The sequence below is a fragment of the Geotrypetes seraphini genome, chromosome 7 (assembly GCF_902459505.1).
Source record: "Geotrypetes seraphini chromosome 7, aGeoSer1.1, whole genome shotgun sequence".
Classification (NCBI taxonomy): domain Eukaryota; kingdom Metazoa; phylum Chordata; class Amphibia; order Gymnophiona; family Dermophiidae; genus Geotrypetes; species Geotrypetes seraphini.
The window spans coordinates 117,617,596-117,635,226 of NC_047090.1; the positions used below are offsets into that span (position 1 = coordinate 117,617,596).

The 17,631-nt window shown below is 42.8% G+C and overlaps 1 protein-coding gene across 6 annotated transcripts in view; it reads left to right on the forward strand.

Annotated features, from left to right (window-relative positions):
* Positions 1 to 17,631, forward strand: part of GANC (glucosidase alpha, neutral C) — an 89,405-nt gene that overhangs the window by 27,127 nt on the left and 44,647 nt on the right. For 5 of the 6 annotated variants that reach the window (XM_033952377.1, XM_033952374.1, XM_033952376.1 and 2 more), the window contains exons 11-14: positions 1,796 to 2,031; positions 5,644 to 5,770; positions 9,825 to 9,904; positions 11,939 to 12,082. In XM_033952377.1, coding sequence (XP_033808268.1) covers positions 1,796 to 2,031; positions 5,644 to 5,770; positions 9,825 to 9,904; positions 11,939 to 12,082 — 587 coding nt within the window. The remainder of the gene's footprint in view (positions 1 to 1,795; positions 2,032 to 5,643; positions 5,771 to 9,824; positions 9,905 to 11,938; positions 12,083 to 17,631) is intronic. The other variant, XM_033952379.1, reaches the window with a different exon arrangement.

Here is a 17,631-nt window from a genome sequence, read left to right on the forward strand (position 1 = left end):
CCTGCAGAGAACCACTGTTTTCTATGGCATTCTTTTACAAAGCTGGACAGTTTTTAACATTAATCCAACTGTATTATCTCATACAATGTTTCGGTGCTGGCTCAAGATCTTGTGGTGCCCTGAGACAATTGTTGGTGTAGCAGCCCCCCCTCCCCCCATGTCATCTGCTTCAGTGACTCCACCCTCTGTTCCACCAGTGTTGGCTCTGCCTTTTACATCATGTGAGAGAATATCACTGTGCTCTCCTCCATGCTCAGCCCCTGCTTCAGATTTAAATACAAGAACAGACCTTTTAAGGCAGGCATGTGATGGCAGCGTGGAATGCTGCTACTATTTGGAGTTTTGCCAGGTACTTGTGACTTGAATTGGCCTCCACGAAGACAGGATACGGGGCTAGATGGACCTTTGGTCTGACCCAGTAAGGCTATTCTTTTGTTCTTAAGTACCATTTATGCAGTGGCGTAGCGAGGGTGAGCGGCACCTTGTGAGGGACCTTAAACATGGGCCAATCAGAGCCCCAGGCCCCTCCCCAGTACATCCCAGGATGCACTGGGGAAGGGAAGGCCCATTTTGGAAGAGGCGGGCCAGCTGGCCGGAGGGAGTAAGCATCCCTACTACTACTACTTATCACTTATGTAGCACTGAAAGGCATATGCAGCGCTGTATATTTTGACATTTAAAGACAGTCCCTGCTCGGAAGAGCTTACATTCAGCCATCTAATTAAAGGTATGAGGGAGAGGGGTCGGTGGCAGGGGGGTGTTGTGATGCAGTAGGAGAGAATGGGCATCTCTCCCGCTGCTGGGGGGGGGGGGGGCGCTTCTCAAAATAGGTTTTCTAGCAGTCTCTGACATTACTATGCCAGGGTTTTAAACAGTGCTGTCACTATACCGGTACCCCTGGACCAGTCACTGATTTTGTCACTAAAAGCCGACACTGCTCTTAGAAAATGTCTCAGTGATTTTAAAGAACCCACCAGAGTGCTCGTTTTAATGTTGAATAGCCCATTTGCAGGTCAGAGTCAGAGACTGCTAGAAGCCTCGCTGAAAACAGAGATAAGCCGTTTTGATAATCCGTTGCTAAAATGCATGCAGGCTAAACCATCAGAAAACAGTTTAGCGACGGTGTTAAACTTTTGAGAATCTGGGCCTTTATCCTCCCTTTCCCCATGTACCACTTTGAATGTATAATTACAAAAAGGCAGTATACAAGCCCTATCTCCTCTCCTCTTATTTTCCTGCTCCTCTCTTATCTATCTATATGTTCCATCTTTGCTTACACCTTATACTGTTCCATCTTTGCTTATACCTTCACATGTTTTCCATATATTGTGTGGACATTGTAATATAGCACAATGTTATTTGAACATTTTTACTGCTGTAATTGTCTCATGTAAACCGTTCTGAGCTCTCCAGGGAGAAAGGTATAGAAAATTGATTAAATAAAATTTTTAAAAAATATTACTTATATTTGACTTATTCTTGCTTTACACTGCCTTGAATGAATTCCTTCAGAAAGGCAATAAATAAATCCTAATCAATAAATCAATCATTACCCCTAAAGAGTCAGACATGTTTATAGTACATTACTACTAGTAAAATCCAAATTAAATCTGATTTGTCACGCTATATTGCACAAACAGTATTTTCATCTGTACCTCTATTAGCAGTAAATAACAGAGATTTATCCTTCAAGGACAGTACACAAGTCAGCTTTACTGTTGCCAAAGAACCAAGTTTGCACCTTTTTAGCATAAAATAAAGTGACTGATCTTGGTGTCCCTTTGTTCCTTGCCAGGTTCCCAGTCTCTGCCTCCACTGTTCTCTCTGGGCTACCACCAGTGCCGCTGGAACTATGAGGATGAGGAGGATGTGAAAGCCGTTGATGATGGCTTCGATGAGCATGATATCCCCTATGATGTGATTTGGCTTGACATTGAGCACACCGAAGGAAAGCGATACTTTACCTGGGATAAGGAAAAATTCCCCAGTCCCAAGAAAATGCAGGAGTCTCTCCAAAGCAAAAAACGGAAGGTGTGGCATAAGGTGGAAAGACAAGAAATTCAAGCAGAATACTAGCTGGACAGATTACATAGAAACAAGACAGCAGATAAAAGCCAAATGGCCCTTTTAGTCTGCCCATCTGTAGCATCCACTACATCCTCCTCTCCATAAGAGATTCCATGTGCCTGTCCCACGCTTTCTTGAATTCAGACAGTTTTTGTTTCTACTACCTCTACTGGAAGACAATTTCACGCATCTACCACCCTTTCTGTAAAAAAGCATTTTGGCCAGTTACTAGTGATCTGGATTGGCCACCGTGAGAACGGGATACTGGGCTTGATGGACCATTGGTCTGACCCAGTAAAGCTATTCTTATATTCTTAGATTACTCCTGAGCCTATCATCTCTTAACTTTTTTTAATTTATTTTAAAGATTTTTAGTCAGCCTATCAACTACGTGGTTTACAAGTTCACATACATAATGTAAAAAGGCATACTTAAAAATGTACAAATTCAAACATCTACACTCAATTGAAAATCATTCTCATTCTAGATATTTCCTTCATGTAAAAAATACTCACCTCCTATACATTAATGCCACAGAGATATTTAGACATCTCTGTCATATCTCCTTTTACCGCCTTTTTTCCAGAGTATACTTATTAAGGTCTATATGTCTGTCCTCATATACATTATGACAAAGACCACTAACCAATTTTGTAGCAGCCCTCTGGACCGACTCCATCTTATTTATATTGTTTTAAGGGTGTGGTCTCCAGAATTGCATACAGTATTCCAAATGAGCCCTCACCAGAGACTTACACAATGGTAGTAAGGGGGTAGTGGGGCGGCGGACTGCCTCAGCCTCCATCTTGATGGAGGTACCGGTGCCTATCCACCTTCCCCCATATACACAATGCTTGTACCCTCCCTTCCCTCTTACCTCATTAAATCTTCACCAGTGTGAGCAACTTCTCCGGCCTACTGCTCACATTGGCCTGGCTCCCTTCTGAAATCACTTCCTGGTCACGAGTCCAGGAAGTGATGCCAGAGGGAAAGCCGGCGTGAGTAGCTGGCCGGAGAAGCTGCTCAGTCGATTTAAAGAGGTACACGGGGAATGGGAGGGCGTGAGTGTGGCATGGGTGGCACAGATGAAGTGGAGAGGAGGGCACCGTGGGGAGGCCGCCACCAGCCCAGGCGCCTCCTACCCTTGCTATGCTACTGCACAATGCATTATCACCTCCTTTTTCCTATTGGCCATTCCATTCCCTGTGCAGCCGAGCATGCTCCTGGCTTTGACTGTTGCCTTTTCTACCTGTTTTGCTATCTTTAAGATTGTAAGACACAGTCACCTCCAAGTCTCGCTCTTCTTTTGAACACAGAAGTTCTTGACCCTTGTACTATACCATTCTTTTGGATTTTTGCAGCTCTGGGGCATGACCCTGCATAAATTAGCATTAAATCTTAGTTGCCAATTACCAGACTGTTCTTCCAGCTTCTCTAGACCCCCACCTCATGTTATCCACACCCGCTGAGGCATCTACCTTATTACAGAGTTTGGTATCATTAATATCGCATCTGACGAAGCCCGAACTCTCTTTATTCTAGGCACTTAACTGGCTATGAAGAACCTCATAAAGATAGGACCATGTTGTACGCAATCCTTTTTATGCGGTTATCTTATGGGAAAGGGAAAAAGAAGGTAGCAAGCCTCGAAGTAAACAAAATCCAAACAATAAGAGGCACTGGAGATGTCAAATCCAACCAAGTGGTCAGAGATCCTTTATTAGCAATTTATATCAAAGATAAAAAAAACAAGCAAAATGCCTGAAGGCAGAGTCCAGACTAGGATCAGAGTTTCGGCGAAACCATAGCCTTCCTCAGGGGACAATTGTAGACGTGCTGGCGTCTCTGCAACCAAATGAAATCCGACACATCTACAATTGTTCCCTGAGAAAGGCGATGGTTTCGCCGAAACTCAAATCCTAGTCGGGACTCTGCCTTCGGGCATTTTGTTTGTTTTTTATCTTTGATATACACTGCTAATAAAGGATCTCTGACCACCTGGTTGGATTTGACATCTCCAGTGCCTCTTATTGTTTGGATTATGCGGTTATCTTAGCCCAGAGGTGTCAAAATCCCTCTTTGAAAGCTGCAATCCAGTCGGGTTTTCAGGATTTCCCCAATGAATATGCATGAGATCTATTTGCATGCACTGCTTTCATTGTATGCTAATAGATCTCATGCATATTCATTGGGGAAATCCTGAAAACCCAACTGGATTGCGGCCCTCGAGGAGGGACTTTGACACCCCTGTCTTAGCCATTTAAGTACAGAAAATTTGTACTTAATCAGTTAAGTGGCAACTCCACCCCTAGAATGTCCCCAAAATAGATGGTTTCAGCTCGATTTATAACTGGGCATTTTCAGTAGCACTATCTGATTTAAGTGCTGCTGAAAATGTGTGGTTAGCCCCGGACAGGAGCCTTTCTCAGCTGTTTTAAATTGCTTTGAAATATCAAGCTCATTGGTCCTACATACAACAGGATTCTTTGCAGATTATCATACCTTCTATCACACTGAGTGGCGCCCCTCCCCGCTCTCTTCCCTGCCCCCTTCCCTTTCCCCATATCTTTTTAACTTCCCCAGCATGAGCAGCATGCCAACATCGGTGTCTGCTTGCTCTTTGACATCACTTCCTAGGTGCTTGTCCCAGAAGCGACGTCGGAGAGAGCGCTTATGCTGACGCAGGCAGCAATCTCATGCCGGGAAGTAATAAAAGGTACGGTGGCAGGCACAGGGCACATGCCCATGGCAAGGAGAGGAGCGGGGGGGGGGCAGCAGAGAGGAGGATGGGTGTTGTGCCCTTAAGAAGACCACGCTTGTGGTGGACCGTTCCCCTCTGCACCCTCTTACTACACCACTGGGCATACTAGAGTGCCACAACGAGATTCCAGGTGTGCTGCCAGGGATTAAAGGACACAAGATTGTCACTTCTTGCATTTGTGCCTCTCCTCCTCTCCGCCCCCCACCTGAACTTCTTATCGTTTTCCCTGGGCTTGGAACCATGTCTGGAGGACCTCTGAGCAATGTGCAGACGTCGAAGTGATGACATTGTGTGCAACGTCAACATCTGCGCATGCTTGGAGGCCTTCCAGACACAGCCCCAAGCTCAGGGAAAACAAGACGAGGTTCATGTGGGGTGGGGATGGGAGGGCGGAGCAGGGTCAGGTTGGGGGCATCCCACAGAAAAAATATTTGCTCCATTAGTAAATAAAATTTTGCGGGACGCTGTTCTATCAGATCAACCTAAAAGTTATTCAAAGATGCTACATGAGCTTTATGGATGACTTGGATGTCTTGTTCAGATGAAACATCTCATGTGCCACAGATATAAAGGAGACCCTGATTAATGGTCCCAGAACATCTCTACATGTTGCTCCAGTGGAAGGTATCACAATCTGCAACACATTCTTCTTATGTTTTTAGAAATCGCTTTAAATGATGCTGGAAATGTTGCTGGAATGTGTTCACAAAAAAATTCTCTTTGGAATGGTGTTGGAGGTATTTTTGATGTGGTGTTAATGTCACTTTCTCATGATAATGTTAATACTGACATTGGTCTACCTTGGTGATTTGCAGCTTGTGATCATCTCTGATCCCCACATCAAGATTGATCCTGAATATCCACTGTATTCCCAGGCTAAGGAGGGGGGATATTTTGTGAAAGACAGACAAAGCAAGGATTTTGTGGGTGTCTGCTGGCCAGGTAGGAAAACCAATTCTCATCAATAGCATGACGTCTTGTAGATGTCAGGAGCACCCCAAAAGATCAGAGTGTTTGGGATGGGTATGAAGGAAATAAAATTAAGGGCCTAATATTCAAAAAAGGCTGAGCTCATAAATTTATACTCCTAATATGATATAGCTCACTGACACTGGCCTGCTCTACCTCTTTTGTAAATCTCAACTGCCAGACTTTATATATATATATATATATATATATATATATATATTTTTTTTTTTTATTTTTTTTTTAATTTCTATACTGTTTTTGACCAAAGCGGTTTACAAAACTGTTACATACATAAAATCTTAAAACAAATTAAAACAACTTTTCAGTACAGATCAAGACAGATACACGTGGAAGAATTCAGTTCTTTCTAGGAATCGGCAGACAAGTAGCTTAAAGGAAGGCATTTACAAATAATTGTGTTTTTAATAACTTTCTAAATGCCCTCATATTCCTGCATTTCCGGACTTGCCCTACAAGAGAATTCCACAATTTTACTCCTGCACAAGAAAAGGTCATTACATTGGTTTCCATAGTAGTGCAAAGTTTTCAGAACGTAAAGATCTTCCTGGTTGGTAACTAGACATTTTATTCTTAAAGAATTCGGGGATCGTATCGTATAAGAACTGATGGCAAATCATAATTGCTTTATGTTGAATTCTAAAAGCAACTGGCAACCAATGCAGCCGTCGAAGGTAAGGTGTGATCTGCTAATATCTCGGTGTTCCCGTTATCAATCTTGCTGCGGCATTTTGTACCACCTGCAATGCCCTGCACCTAGTTTTGGTTATCCCCAGGTACATGACATTGCAGTAGTTAAGCCGCGACAAATCAATATGGGGTCAAATAAATAATTTGTTAGATAATCCGGTGGCATTATCCTATGATACTGTATTGTTTGGTATGTCAATGAGGGCAAAAAGCCAAATATCCTCTAATAACAATAAGCTTCTACTCATTATGACAGGGGTTGCCATATAACAAATTACAAATAATTGGAAAAATTGGGATAGGCTGAATTATAGTTTTTGGTGGAACTCTTTGTGTCACATTTTCAAAATGGAAAGGATAATTGCTGTGCAGCAAGGAAATTTTAAGAAATTTCAGGTTATTTGGGAGCCATTAACTAGATACTGTAAAGATTGAAAGTATTGCTTAGAATAAACATTAATTCCCTTTTGTTCATACACGTCTAGGGTGGGGTGGGAGGGTGGGAATATTTTATGATTTCTTCGGCTTATGATTAATTGTTGGATATAAGGGAGGGGAGATATTTGATGAGAGCTACAAATTAGGGGGGGTATTGTTGGGAGACAGCAGACTCGAGAGAGACTTGGGTGTGCTGGTGGATGCATCACTGAAGCCATCTGCACAGTGCGCAGCAGCCTCGAAAAAAACCAACAGGATGCTGGGCATCATAAAGAAGGGCATAACAACCAGAACACGGGAAGTCATCATGCCATTGTATCGAGCGATGGTGCGTCCACATCTGGAATACTGCGTTCAGTATTGGTCGCCGCACCTCAAGAAGGACATGGCGGTACTTGAGAGAGTCCAAAGGAGAGCAACAAAAATGGTAAAAGGGCTGGAACACTGCTCATACGCCGAGAGGCTGGATAGGCTGGGGCTCTTCTCTCTGGAGAAAAGGAGACTCAGGGGAGATATGATAGAGACCTTCAAGATCATGAGGGGCATAGAGAGGGTGGATAGGGACAGATTCTTCAGACTGAAGGGGACAGCAAATACGAGGGGGCATTCTGAGAAACTGAAGGGAGACAGGTTCAAAACAAATGCAAGGAAGTTTTTTTTCACCCAAAGGGTCGTGGACACTTGGAATGCGCTACCGGAGGAAGTGATCAGGCAGAGTACGGTACAGGGATTGGATGGATTCCTGAGGGATAGAGGGATCGTGGGGTACTGAGTAAACCAACCTGGTCATGCATGTGCAAGACCGGAGGGCTAGGACTTCGATAGGAGGTCAGAACTTAAATGGGAAACCAAGGTGGCAGGGGAGCCCCTTCTGATGATTCAGACAGGCCTTGACCTGTTTTTGGCCACCGCGGGAGCGGACTGCTGGGCAGGATGGACCTGTGGTCTGACCCGGCAGAGGCACTGCTTATGTTCTTATGATATAATAAGTAATGTTAAAGTATAAAATGATTGTATTTTGTGTTATACCTATTGTGAATTTAAAAAATGAATAAAGAGTAAAAAATAAAAAAGACCATCAACTGCACAACTGTTTACTGCTTTTGCCAAGTTATGTGGCAGTTCTATGACATTGGTCATTTCTATCTCTTTGTAAGTCTATACTGCCAACCACCTTTGTAATTCCACTGTTAGCCTCCTTTGCCAAGTTATGTTAAAGCTTGCTGACTTTGGTCTGTTTTACCTCTTATGTAAACCACATAGAACCGAAAGGCTTATGTGATAGATAAATAAATATTTATGTTACGTCAAGTTACCCACCTCTTTTACAAAGCCGTGCTAATAGCTGCCAAGCAGCAAAAGCCCCAAAGCCCTTTAAATCCCTTTGGGCTTTGGGACAGTTACTGCAGCGGCAGCTTCTAGTGTGGCTTTATGAACGGTGGGGGGTTAAGTCTCCTAAATTTGTGTCCTATTTTCAGTCAAACTTAAGAACATACATTTTTAGATGAGAATTTATCTTAATTTAGGAACTAAAAAGTTATGCTTATAAATTTTGACCTGTCATTCAGGGGGTCTTTTACGAAGGCGCTGTAGCTGATTTAGCACGTGCTAAATGCTAATGCATCCACAGAATATAATGGGCGCATTAGCATTTAGCGTGCTCTAAATTGGCCAGTGCGCCTTAGTAAAAGACCCCCCTCATTTCCTTAGGTTTATGAGCCTAGGGCTGAAAATTGGTGCTAAACCTTTTAACTTCTTTTCTCGGCCCTAAATCTGCCCTTGTTGCCACCCACTTTTTATGCTCCTAAACTCAGGAGTTCAATGAAATTTCGATGTGTAATACAAGAGTAGTGCAGCCTCAGCACCCTTTGGTTGTGGGTTCATATCCCACACTGCTCCCTGTTAGAGAATGACACGGGGAAAAATTATGTCCCCATCACTGCCCTGTCCCCGGACCACCATCCTCTTCACCGCGCCGTCCCCGCCATCCCCTTCACCGCCCCGTCACCGTCCCCGCTCTCCCTTTCACCGCCCCGTCCCCGTCTTCAGCGTCTTCTCCTCTCCATCGCCACACCCCCAGCACCCTTCACGCAGTCCAGCAGTTCCCTCCCACCGGCCAGCCGTGCATTTCTCTCCCTCCCTCCCTCTTACCTTCTCTTGTTGCGAAACTGGCAATTTGTATAAGGCTATGCGCTGTATTACAGCCGAAGCCTTGAAGTCACGTCGGGTTGCCTGCTAGAAAAGTCTCCTCTGATACAACCGGAAACAGGAAGTTGCATCAGAGGAGATTTTTCCAGCAGGCAACGCGACGCAACTTCAAGGCTCCAGTTGTAATACAGCTCATAGCCTTATAGAAATCTCCAGTTTCAACAAGAAAAGGTAAGGGAAAAGGAGGGAGGGAGGGAGATGCATGGCCAGCGGGAGAGAGGGAGCTGCCGGATCGAACGCTTGTTCACCGCGCGTGCTAACCATTCACTGCTCCACAGGGCGGTGAATGGCCTTGTCCCCAATCTCGCGGTGACCTTTTTTTTTTTGGTCACCATTTTGGCAAGTTACCCGTGGCTAACTGCGGGTAACAACCACCGTGTCATTCTCTACTCCCTGTGACCCTGGGTAATGCACTCAATCCTCCATTGCCCCAGGTACATTAGATAGATTGTGAGCCTACCAGGACAGATAGGGGAAATTCTTGAGTGCCTGATTGTAAACCGCTTAGATAACTTTGATAGGCAGTATATAATACCTTAAATAAATAAAAAAAATTTAAAAGCATAACTCTCAGGAGTATAAATCCTTTGAATATTGGGCCCTAACTTTCTGGAATGATATAAATATAAACTTTATTGGCCAGAGTGATTCTAAATCTGTTATGTGCCTGCAGGTTCATCCTGTTACCTAGACTTCACCAGCCCTGAAGTACGAAAGTGGTACTCTGCTCAATTTACATTCAGCTCATATAGGGTGAGACTTGTACCATTTCTCTTTCTACATACCAGCCCTTTGGGTTGCAGCGCAAACTTTCCTACTGCTGTCTCCTTCCCCTGGAGTTTAACCAGAAGTGGTTGATTGGCCACTGATTGATAATTCTTCTAACAGGATCTATCGAAGGCATCTCCTTTCACCATCTGCCTTTTCAGTTCTTCAAACACAACCCTTAATGCTAAAGATTTATTTGTGTCAAATATGACAAAAGCTCCAGACCTAAATAATTTTTTCAAGCTAACAGAACAGGGGTCTAGCTAACAATGTTCCAACTGAGGGCCAGATTCTCAAAACTTAAGGTTGCTTTTAACACGGTCGCTAAACCGGTTCCAGACGGTTTAACGTGCATGTATTTTCATGGCGGTTTATCAAAACAGCTTACCGTGGTCTTTTCCGAGCTTCCCAGCAGTCTCTGATTCTGCCATGCAAATGGGCTCATCAGTATTAAAATGAGCACTCTGGTCGATTCTTCATCATCGCCGAGTGATTCTCCAAGTATGGCATCGGCTTTTAGCAACCAAAAATCACCAACTGTTCTGGGGGTGCCGGTACTGTGAAAAGAGACAAACTGAAAGGCAGTATAGTCAACAAGTTCTGAGAGTGGTATTCTGACTTTAAAATGTGAAGCAGGGTAACAAACTCTCAATAAATAAATAACATATTATAATTATAAAACGGGATATCCTCAGTGTGAAGGATTAGCGAGGGGAGGAGAACTCCAGCGCTTAACACACCAAGGCAGAGGCAAAATACCCTTACCTGCACACCATCATTGGATATCTCACCTGTGCCCAACCAAAACTGGTGAAAAATAGTAATTACTAAATTCACACAAGTAAATATAATTAAAGCAAAAATACCACTCTGAGAACCCCCCAGCACATCTCTGGCGCATGTTTTGACTGTAGCTCATGAAAAAAAAATTACGATTCACATAAATTGTAGTCCTTTTTTGGGGGGGGAGGAGGGCACAAAAGCATGCTTCTTGAGCACGTGTATTATGTGTTTCTGGCTGTGGTTCATGATAAAATTCGACATTAAAAACAATTTACAAGATTTACATGACTTATAGCAATTTGGGGGGGGGAGAAAAGGCATGTCTTATACGTGCTTGTTGAAAGCCGACGTTGCATTTCCCCTCCCTTCTCTTCGTCCAATAGCTCTGGCACACCTATGATTAACACACTGCTTATGGCATTGCTTTTCTCAGCACAAGCGCATATTTACACCTCTTTTGTGATGTATTCTGTGCATGTGCTGATCACTATCACTAGTGACTCATCTCATGTAAATTTAGCAAACCTTTGTTATTCTCCACCAACCTCATTTGAATGCACGTTTTTTGGAGAATGACTCGCCTTTTTGAAATCGCTGCAATAACAGCCCATCGTTTTTTACTGCAAAGTTTTGAGATTCTAGCACTTAATGTTCTGTAAATGAAATTGCAGATCCTGAGTTAAAATCTGAATAAAAGTAAAAAAGGTAAAAAAGGGAGGGGGGATTTCTCCCTCTGGGACTATTAGAAACCAAGTCCTGGGGGAGTTTTGAGTACGGCTTTTTGAGGGGATGGGAGGTGGGGTGGGTGGTTCTTTGATCTGTTTGGGGTTGGTGGGGGTGGGTTCTTGTGAGGGGCAGAGCTTGGGTGGAGGTGGGAAGGGAATCATAGGACATTGTTTGATGGCTGGAGACATTCTCTGCTGAGGTTAAAAAATTTTCTATACTGGTTTGATTGGTTTACTGTACATGTGAATCTCCATTGCTATCAATAAAAATGTTTGAAAGTAAAAAAAAGTATATAGCTTGAAGAGGTAAATCTTTGTATCGGCTTTTTTGATTCCATGGTAGATGCATACTTCCATGAGACTGTCTTGGTTTATAGTGTGTAGCATTAATACTCGGGTCAATCTAGCTAAGTAAGAATTACGAGAGGGGATGGTGTTCTGGAGGATACTAGACGGGTTATTACAGTATAAAAGTATAATTAATTACATTTAGAAACATGCTTCACTGTAGGGCTCTACTGACATCCTCTTTGTATGGAATGATATGAATGAACCATCTGTCTTCAAAGGACCGGAACTGACTATGCCGAAGGACAACGTACACTGTGGTGGCTGGGAGCACCGAGATCTTCATAATCTCTATGGCTTCTATCAGGTATAACAGTCTTCTATAGAGTACACAGGGAGCATAGCAATTAAAGGCCAGGGAGCCCTCTTTTAACCAAGTAGGGCAGGATTAGGGCATAGGTAAGTTAGGCATTTGCCTAGAGTCCAAGGGGTCAATACTGAAAACAATTTAACTGGCCAGAAAGGGCTGTTAATTTTCAGCAGCACGTAATTTAAACATCTTAATACATTCTCTTGTCATCGCTAAGCTTGACTATTGCAATTCGCTATTGTTAAACATTACGCAAAAGGAAAAAAAACGCTTACAAATAATCCAGAACACAGCAATTAAAATTATTCATAACGGAAAAAAATATGACCATGTAACTCCTTTTCTCATAGACTCGCACTGGCTTCCCATTAATCAACGCATAACATATAAAATATTGCTTCAAGTATTTAAAACATTATCTACTAACGAACCTCAATTTATCGACCGACTACTAATTCCATACAACACGACTCGTTCTCTTCGTTCCACAACTCAAGGGTTGCTTATGGTTCCTTCCTTAAAAATTATCGGAACCAGATGTCATGATATATTCTCAAATATATCAAAGCTCGGAAGCTTTGAAACAGGGCTTTCTAACAAAAAAGGAATTTATGTTTCTCACTCCTCAATACTTTAAGGTCCCTATTTTTTATTTACTTCCCAAAATCCACAAAAATACGCAGCGAGTAGCCAGTGTTCCCGCTAAGCTGCGCTGGGGTGCGCTGACGCACAAAATATTACCTCGCAGCGCACAAGTTTCTCGTCACAGCGCACACAGTGTAGAGCACAGTTCTTCAACCGCCGGTCCGCAAACAAAATCTTGCCGGTCCGCGAAGGATTCGGTCCCCGCCGCAACGAAAGGCCGGCGTCAGCTGACTTGCAACTTCCTGTTGCAGTCGCTGTGCCGGGACTCCTGCCTTCGCCGGGACTCCTGCCTTCCACCGCGTTTGCCTCCTGCCTTGTCTCCGCACCTCCAGACCAGCAGCGGCAGCTGTGTATGCTTTTAACTTCGGCACAGAGCTGCCCCTAATCAATAGTTTAGCGCGGTTTCATAAGGCAGCCTCGGGGCCTTTGCTAGGCCGGCCCACATCGCATCATCGAAGCGGGCCGGCTATCAAAGGCCCCGAGGCTGCCTCATGAAACCGCGCTAAACTATTGATTAGGGGCAGCTCTGTGCCGAAGTTAAAAGCATACAGAGCTGCCGCTGCTGGTCTGAACTCTTGGGCTGCTGAAGGAGGGCAAAAAGCAGCTGTCCTGGAGGTTTCCCTTCCTCTCGCCTTTACAGGTTCCTTTTTTCCACCTTTTTTTTTCCTTCAAACGGCAACGGGCCCCAGCATCGACATCAATCAAGTAAGTTCCACTGTCAATCAAGCGGTTCTGCTCGGCCAAAGCTTCCCCTGTGACATGAGCCACCCTCAGGGGAAAGAAAGTGACCCACAAAGGTGAGGGGAAGGGGGGCAGATGATGGAAGTTGGGGGGGGGGGAGAGAGAGAGAGAGAGAGAAGGGGCAGATGATGGAATGGAGGAGATGAGAGAGAGAGAGAAGGGGACAGATGATGGAAGTGAGAAGAAGGGAGAGAGAGCAGAAGGCAGATGGATGTCAGTTGAGAAGGGAGAGCAGATGCTGAATGGAAGTGGGGAAAGAACACATACTGGATGGAAGGAGGAGATAAATAAAGGGGGAAGAAAATAGTAAGATAATGGAGGGGTGAGGGAAAGGGGTGACAAGCTGTGTGTAGACACAGTGAAAAGAGGGAAACGGGACTAAATAGTAAGAAAGAATTTAATTTAGATGGAGGCAGAAAATAGAGAAGGAAGACCAGAGAAGAAAAGGGAAGAGAGAGCAGAGAATGATCAGATCTGAGTGGAGGAAATGAGAAGAGAGATATGCTAAAAACCACAGGGGGGAGGGAAGGATAGAGATGCCAGACCATGAGGGGAACAGAAGGAAGATGATGGATGCTAGACCAAATTGTGGGGTGGGGGGGGGCAGGAGGAGAGATGGCAGGGAAAGACAGACAGTGAATGGAAGGGGCAGATGCTGGACTGAAGAGACAGAGAAGGTTATCATGCTGCTGTACCGGGCCATGGTACGCCCTCACCTGGAGTACTGCGTCCAGCACTGGTACTTTAAGAAGGACACGGTACTACTCGAAAGGATCCAGAGAAGAGCAACTAAAATGGTTAAGGGGCTGGAGGAGTTGCCGTACAGCGAAAGATTAGAGAAACTGGGCCTCTTCTCCCTTGAGCAGAGGAGATTGAGAGGGGACATGATAGAAACATTCAAGGTACTGAAGGGAATAGACTTAGTAGCTAAGGCAGGGAGAACGAGAGGGCACTCTCTAAAGTTGAAAGGGGATAGATTCCATACAAACGTAAGGAAGTTCTGTGGTAGAAAGCAACATATTTATTTGGCTCATAACTTGCTGGCGCCCGATATTTTTAGCTCACAGTGAAAAAAGTTTGCTCACAACACCCGCCCGCTTAGAGGGAACACTGGCAGCGACCCCCAGGACGTCCAATCATTTCTGCTCGAGACTCTCTGCTTGAAAGGACAAGTAAATATATTGATAAGAAATTAATTTGTTTCTTGAAAGATATTAGATCATACATTCTAGATACTACACAGTTCCTCAGAATGTTAAATGATCTGGAACCTGAGATTCCAAAAGATTGTATATTGGTTATGCTCTTTATACACAAGCATACCCCAAGAAGAAGCTCTTCAGGTTTTAGCCAAGTTATGGAATCCTCAACTTAACCCTGATAATTGTTTTGCACAATTTTTGAAAGAATTATGTGCCATAGCTTTGAAGAATAATTATTTTATCTTTAATGGTGAATTTTTCAAGCAACTTTCAGGTATCGCTATGGGTGCGTCATTTGCCCCTACTATAGCGAATTTATACATGGCTTGGTTCGAGGAGACATTTATTTATAAGTTAGCAGAATTTCAATATATGCTGAAATGGTGGCGTTTTATAGACGACGTATTTGCTATTTGGGTAGGGACCCTTCAACAACTCCAAGAATTTACCTTGCTACTAAATCAATGTCATGAGTCCATTAAGTTTACTATGTCATATAGTAAAAACAAAATCAGTTTTTTGGATGTATTAGTGCAATGGGACGGAATTCATCTGGCAACATCTATCTTTCGAAAAAATACCGATAGAAATACTCTATTGAGATTTGACAGTATGCATCCTGCACACTTGAAGACTAGTATCCCCTTTGCCCAGTTTTTAAGATATCGGAGGATATGTAACACGAAAGAAAACTTCCTTCAAGAGGCTAAAATATTGGAACAAAGACTATTGTCCAGGAATTATCCTTTTCCAATAATTAAAAAAGCGAAGAAACGGGCATTGCATAATCCTAGAGATATTTTATTGGATTATAACAAATCTCAAGAAAAAATTGATTTGATCCCATGCATAATTAAACAAACTTGCACATCTCCACAGATTATTAAGAGATATAAAAGACATCTTCTATTGCTTAAAACACTTCCTTGTTTTGAAAATAAGAAATTTTTTTTTCCTCAGTCTAGAAATAGAAATCTGAGTGATTGGTTATGCCATACATCTAAAGAAAGATTTGATATTGATAGAACGGAAACCATTTCAGGACATAGCCCGTGTGGACATTGTTCGAATTGTATGGTTATGGCTATGATCTCTAGTTTTATTAACCCGAATGATGGAAAAAATTATGTTTTACGACATACTTCTACATGTCAAACAGCCAACGTCGTGTATGTAATACAATGCCCCTGTGAACTGTTTTATGTGGACTAAACATCACGTAGGTTTACTATAAGGCTAACAGAGCATAAAAGCTGCTTAAATACACGTAACGTTACAGCCCCCATAGTGGCTCATTGTTTGGATTTCAAACATAAATTTGAAAATCTGAAATGTTGGGTTATTGAGAAAGTTGTTCCATCTTTAAGAAGAGGAGATATCAGGAAGTTGTTGTGGCAGAAAGAACAACAATGGATAAATCGCTTACACACCATAGAACCGCAGGGTTTAAATACGGTGTATGAATGGCAACCTTTTTTGTGAGAATGCAGTTTATTTTTCATCCGGATTTTCTATATTTTGCGTAATGTTGTATATCCTGGTGCTTAGCCTATTACACATCACGTTTTTGTGATGATGTCATGACGCCCGGCTCCTTCCTCCTTTTTGAACGAGTCGGGCGCGTCTCGCAGTCCCAGGTCCATTTTGAGAGAAGCCAGCTTTTCGTTGTGTTGCTAAGAAGCGTGGAAGTAACCTATATAACATGGATTCCCTGAAGTAGCCTGCTTTCAGGCGAAACAGAAAGCCTTTTCTGTCGGGACGAAGAATTGTTTCATCTTCAGATGAGTGATATATTTTCTTAGAGATATTGATACTCGGGTCTTACAGGCTACGCAACCGTTCTGAATTACTTACAGCTGAGCTGATTGCCATAGTGTAGTGAGTTTGGGATTTACTCACTATCTTATAAGACATTTTTGGACGTTGTCATTCAAATCACTAAATATTTTGAAAATACTTACCTTTTGAAAATCTTTTGAGATTATATTTCAATGTATGAGAGTGATTTATATTTGTACGGAGTTTTTTTATAAACCCGTGATGATGTGGGGGGCTTAGGGCACTTGTATAGTCCCGGCAGCCCACAATTGAGGTTTATTTTTTCTCCATTTTTTCTATGATTTTGTCAACAGTTCTTTTTGTCATTGTGGTGTGAATGAATCCCTGCTGCTATTATTATTTACAATACGTTCACAACTACATTCTTTTCTTAATTGAATACGATTGTACCTCTATTATAGTTAGATGATATATTCTCAGTAATGGCCCCTCTTACCTGGAATTCCCTGCCTTCATACATAAGAGAAACAAAAGACCTCAAAACATTCAAAGCCTATTTAAAAACTTTTCTCTTTAAAGCTTCATTTAATCTTTAATCAATATCTTTCTTAATAATTTTATCCCAAACTTCATGTTTTTTCCCTGTCTGGTTTTTCCTTTCTTCTCATCTGAAGAACAACAATTTTGTAACTTTTACCCTCCCTTTTTCCTTTCCGTATGTACCTGAGTATGTTTGTTTTGTCAGTTTGTTTCCCTTTTTTTAAAAAACTGTACAACGTATATTTTATTATTATTCGCTTAGTATGTAATAAGCGATTCATCAAATTTGATTAAACTTGAACTTGAAACTTGAACTTGAAACTTGAACTGGTTGCTGCTACTGAAAATAACCAGTTAGCGCCAAAACTGAAAAACAGCTGTAGTGGGTACATTCCAGGGGCAGAATCAGCACTTAACCGGCTACACGTTAGCCAATTCCGGAAACCTGGAAACTTAATGCCAATGTCCGATCGCTGCCAGCTGAATTGGGCTTCAGATGTTTAAGAGGCGCTCTCTCTTATGTGCTAATTGAGTAGTTCCCAAGCAGGATTATACAGAGCTATATCTGCACTCTGTGCAACTGGTCCACTTGCACCCCTGCTCTGCTCGCTTCACAGTGGACAGTGGAGGAACGGGATC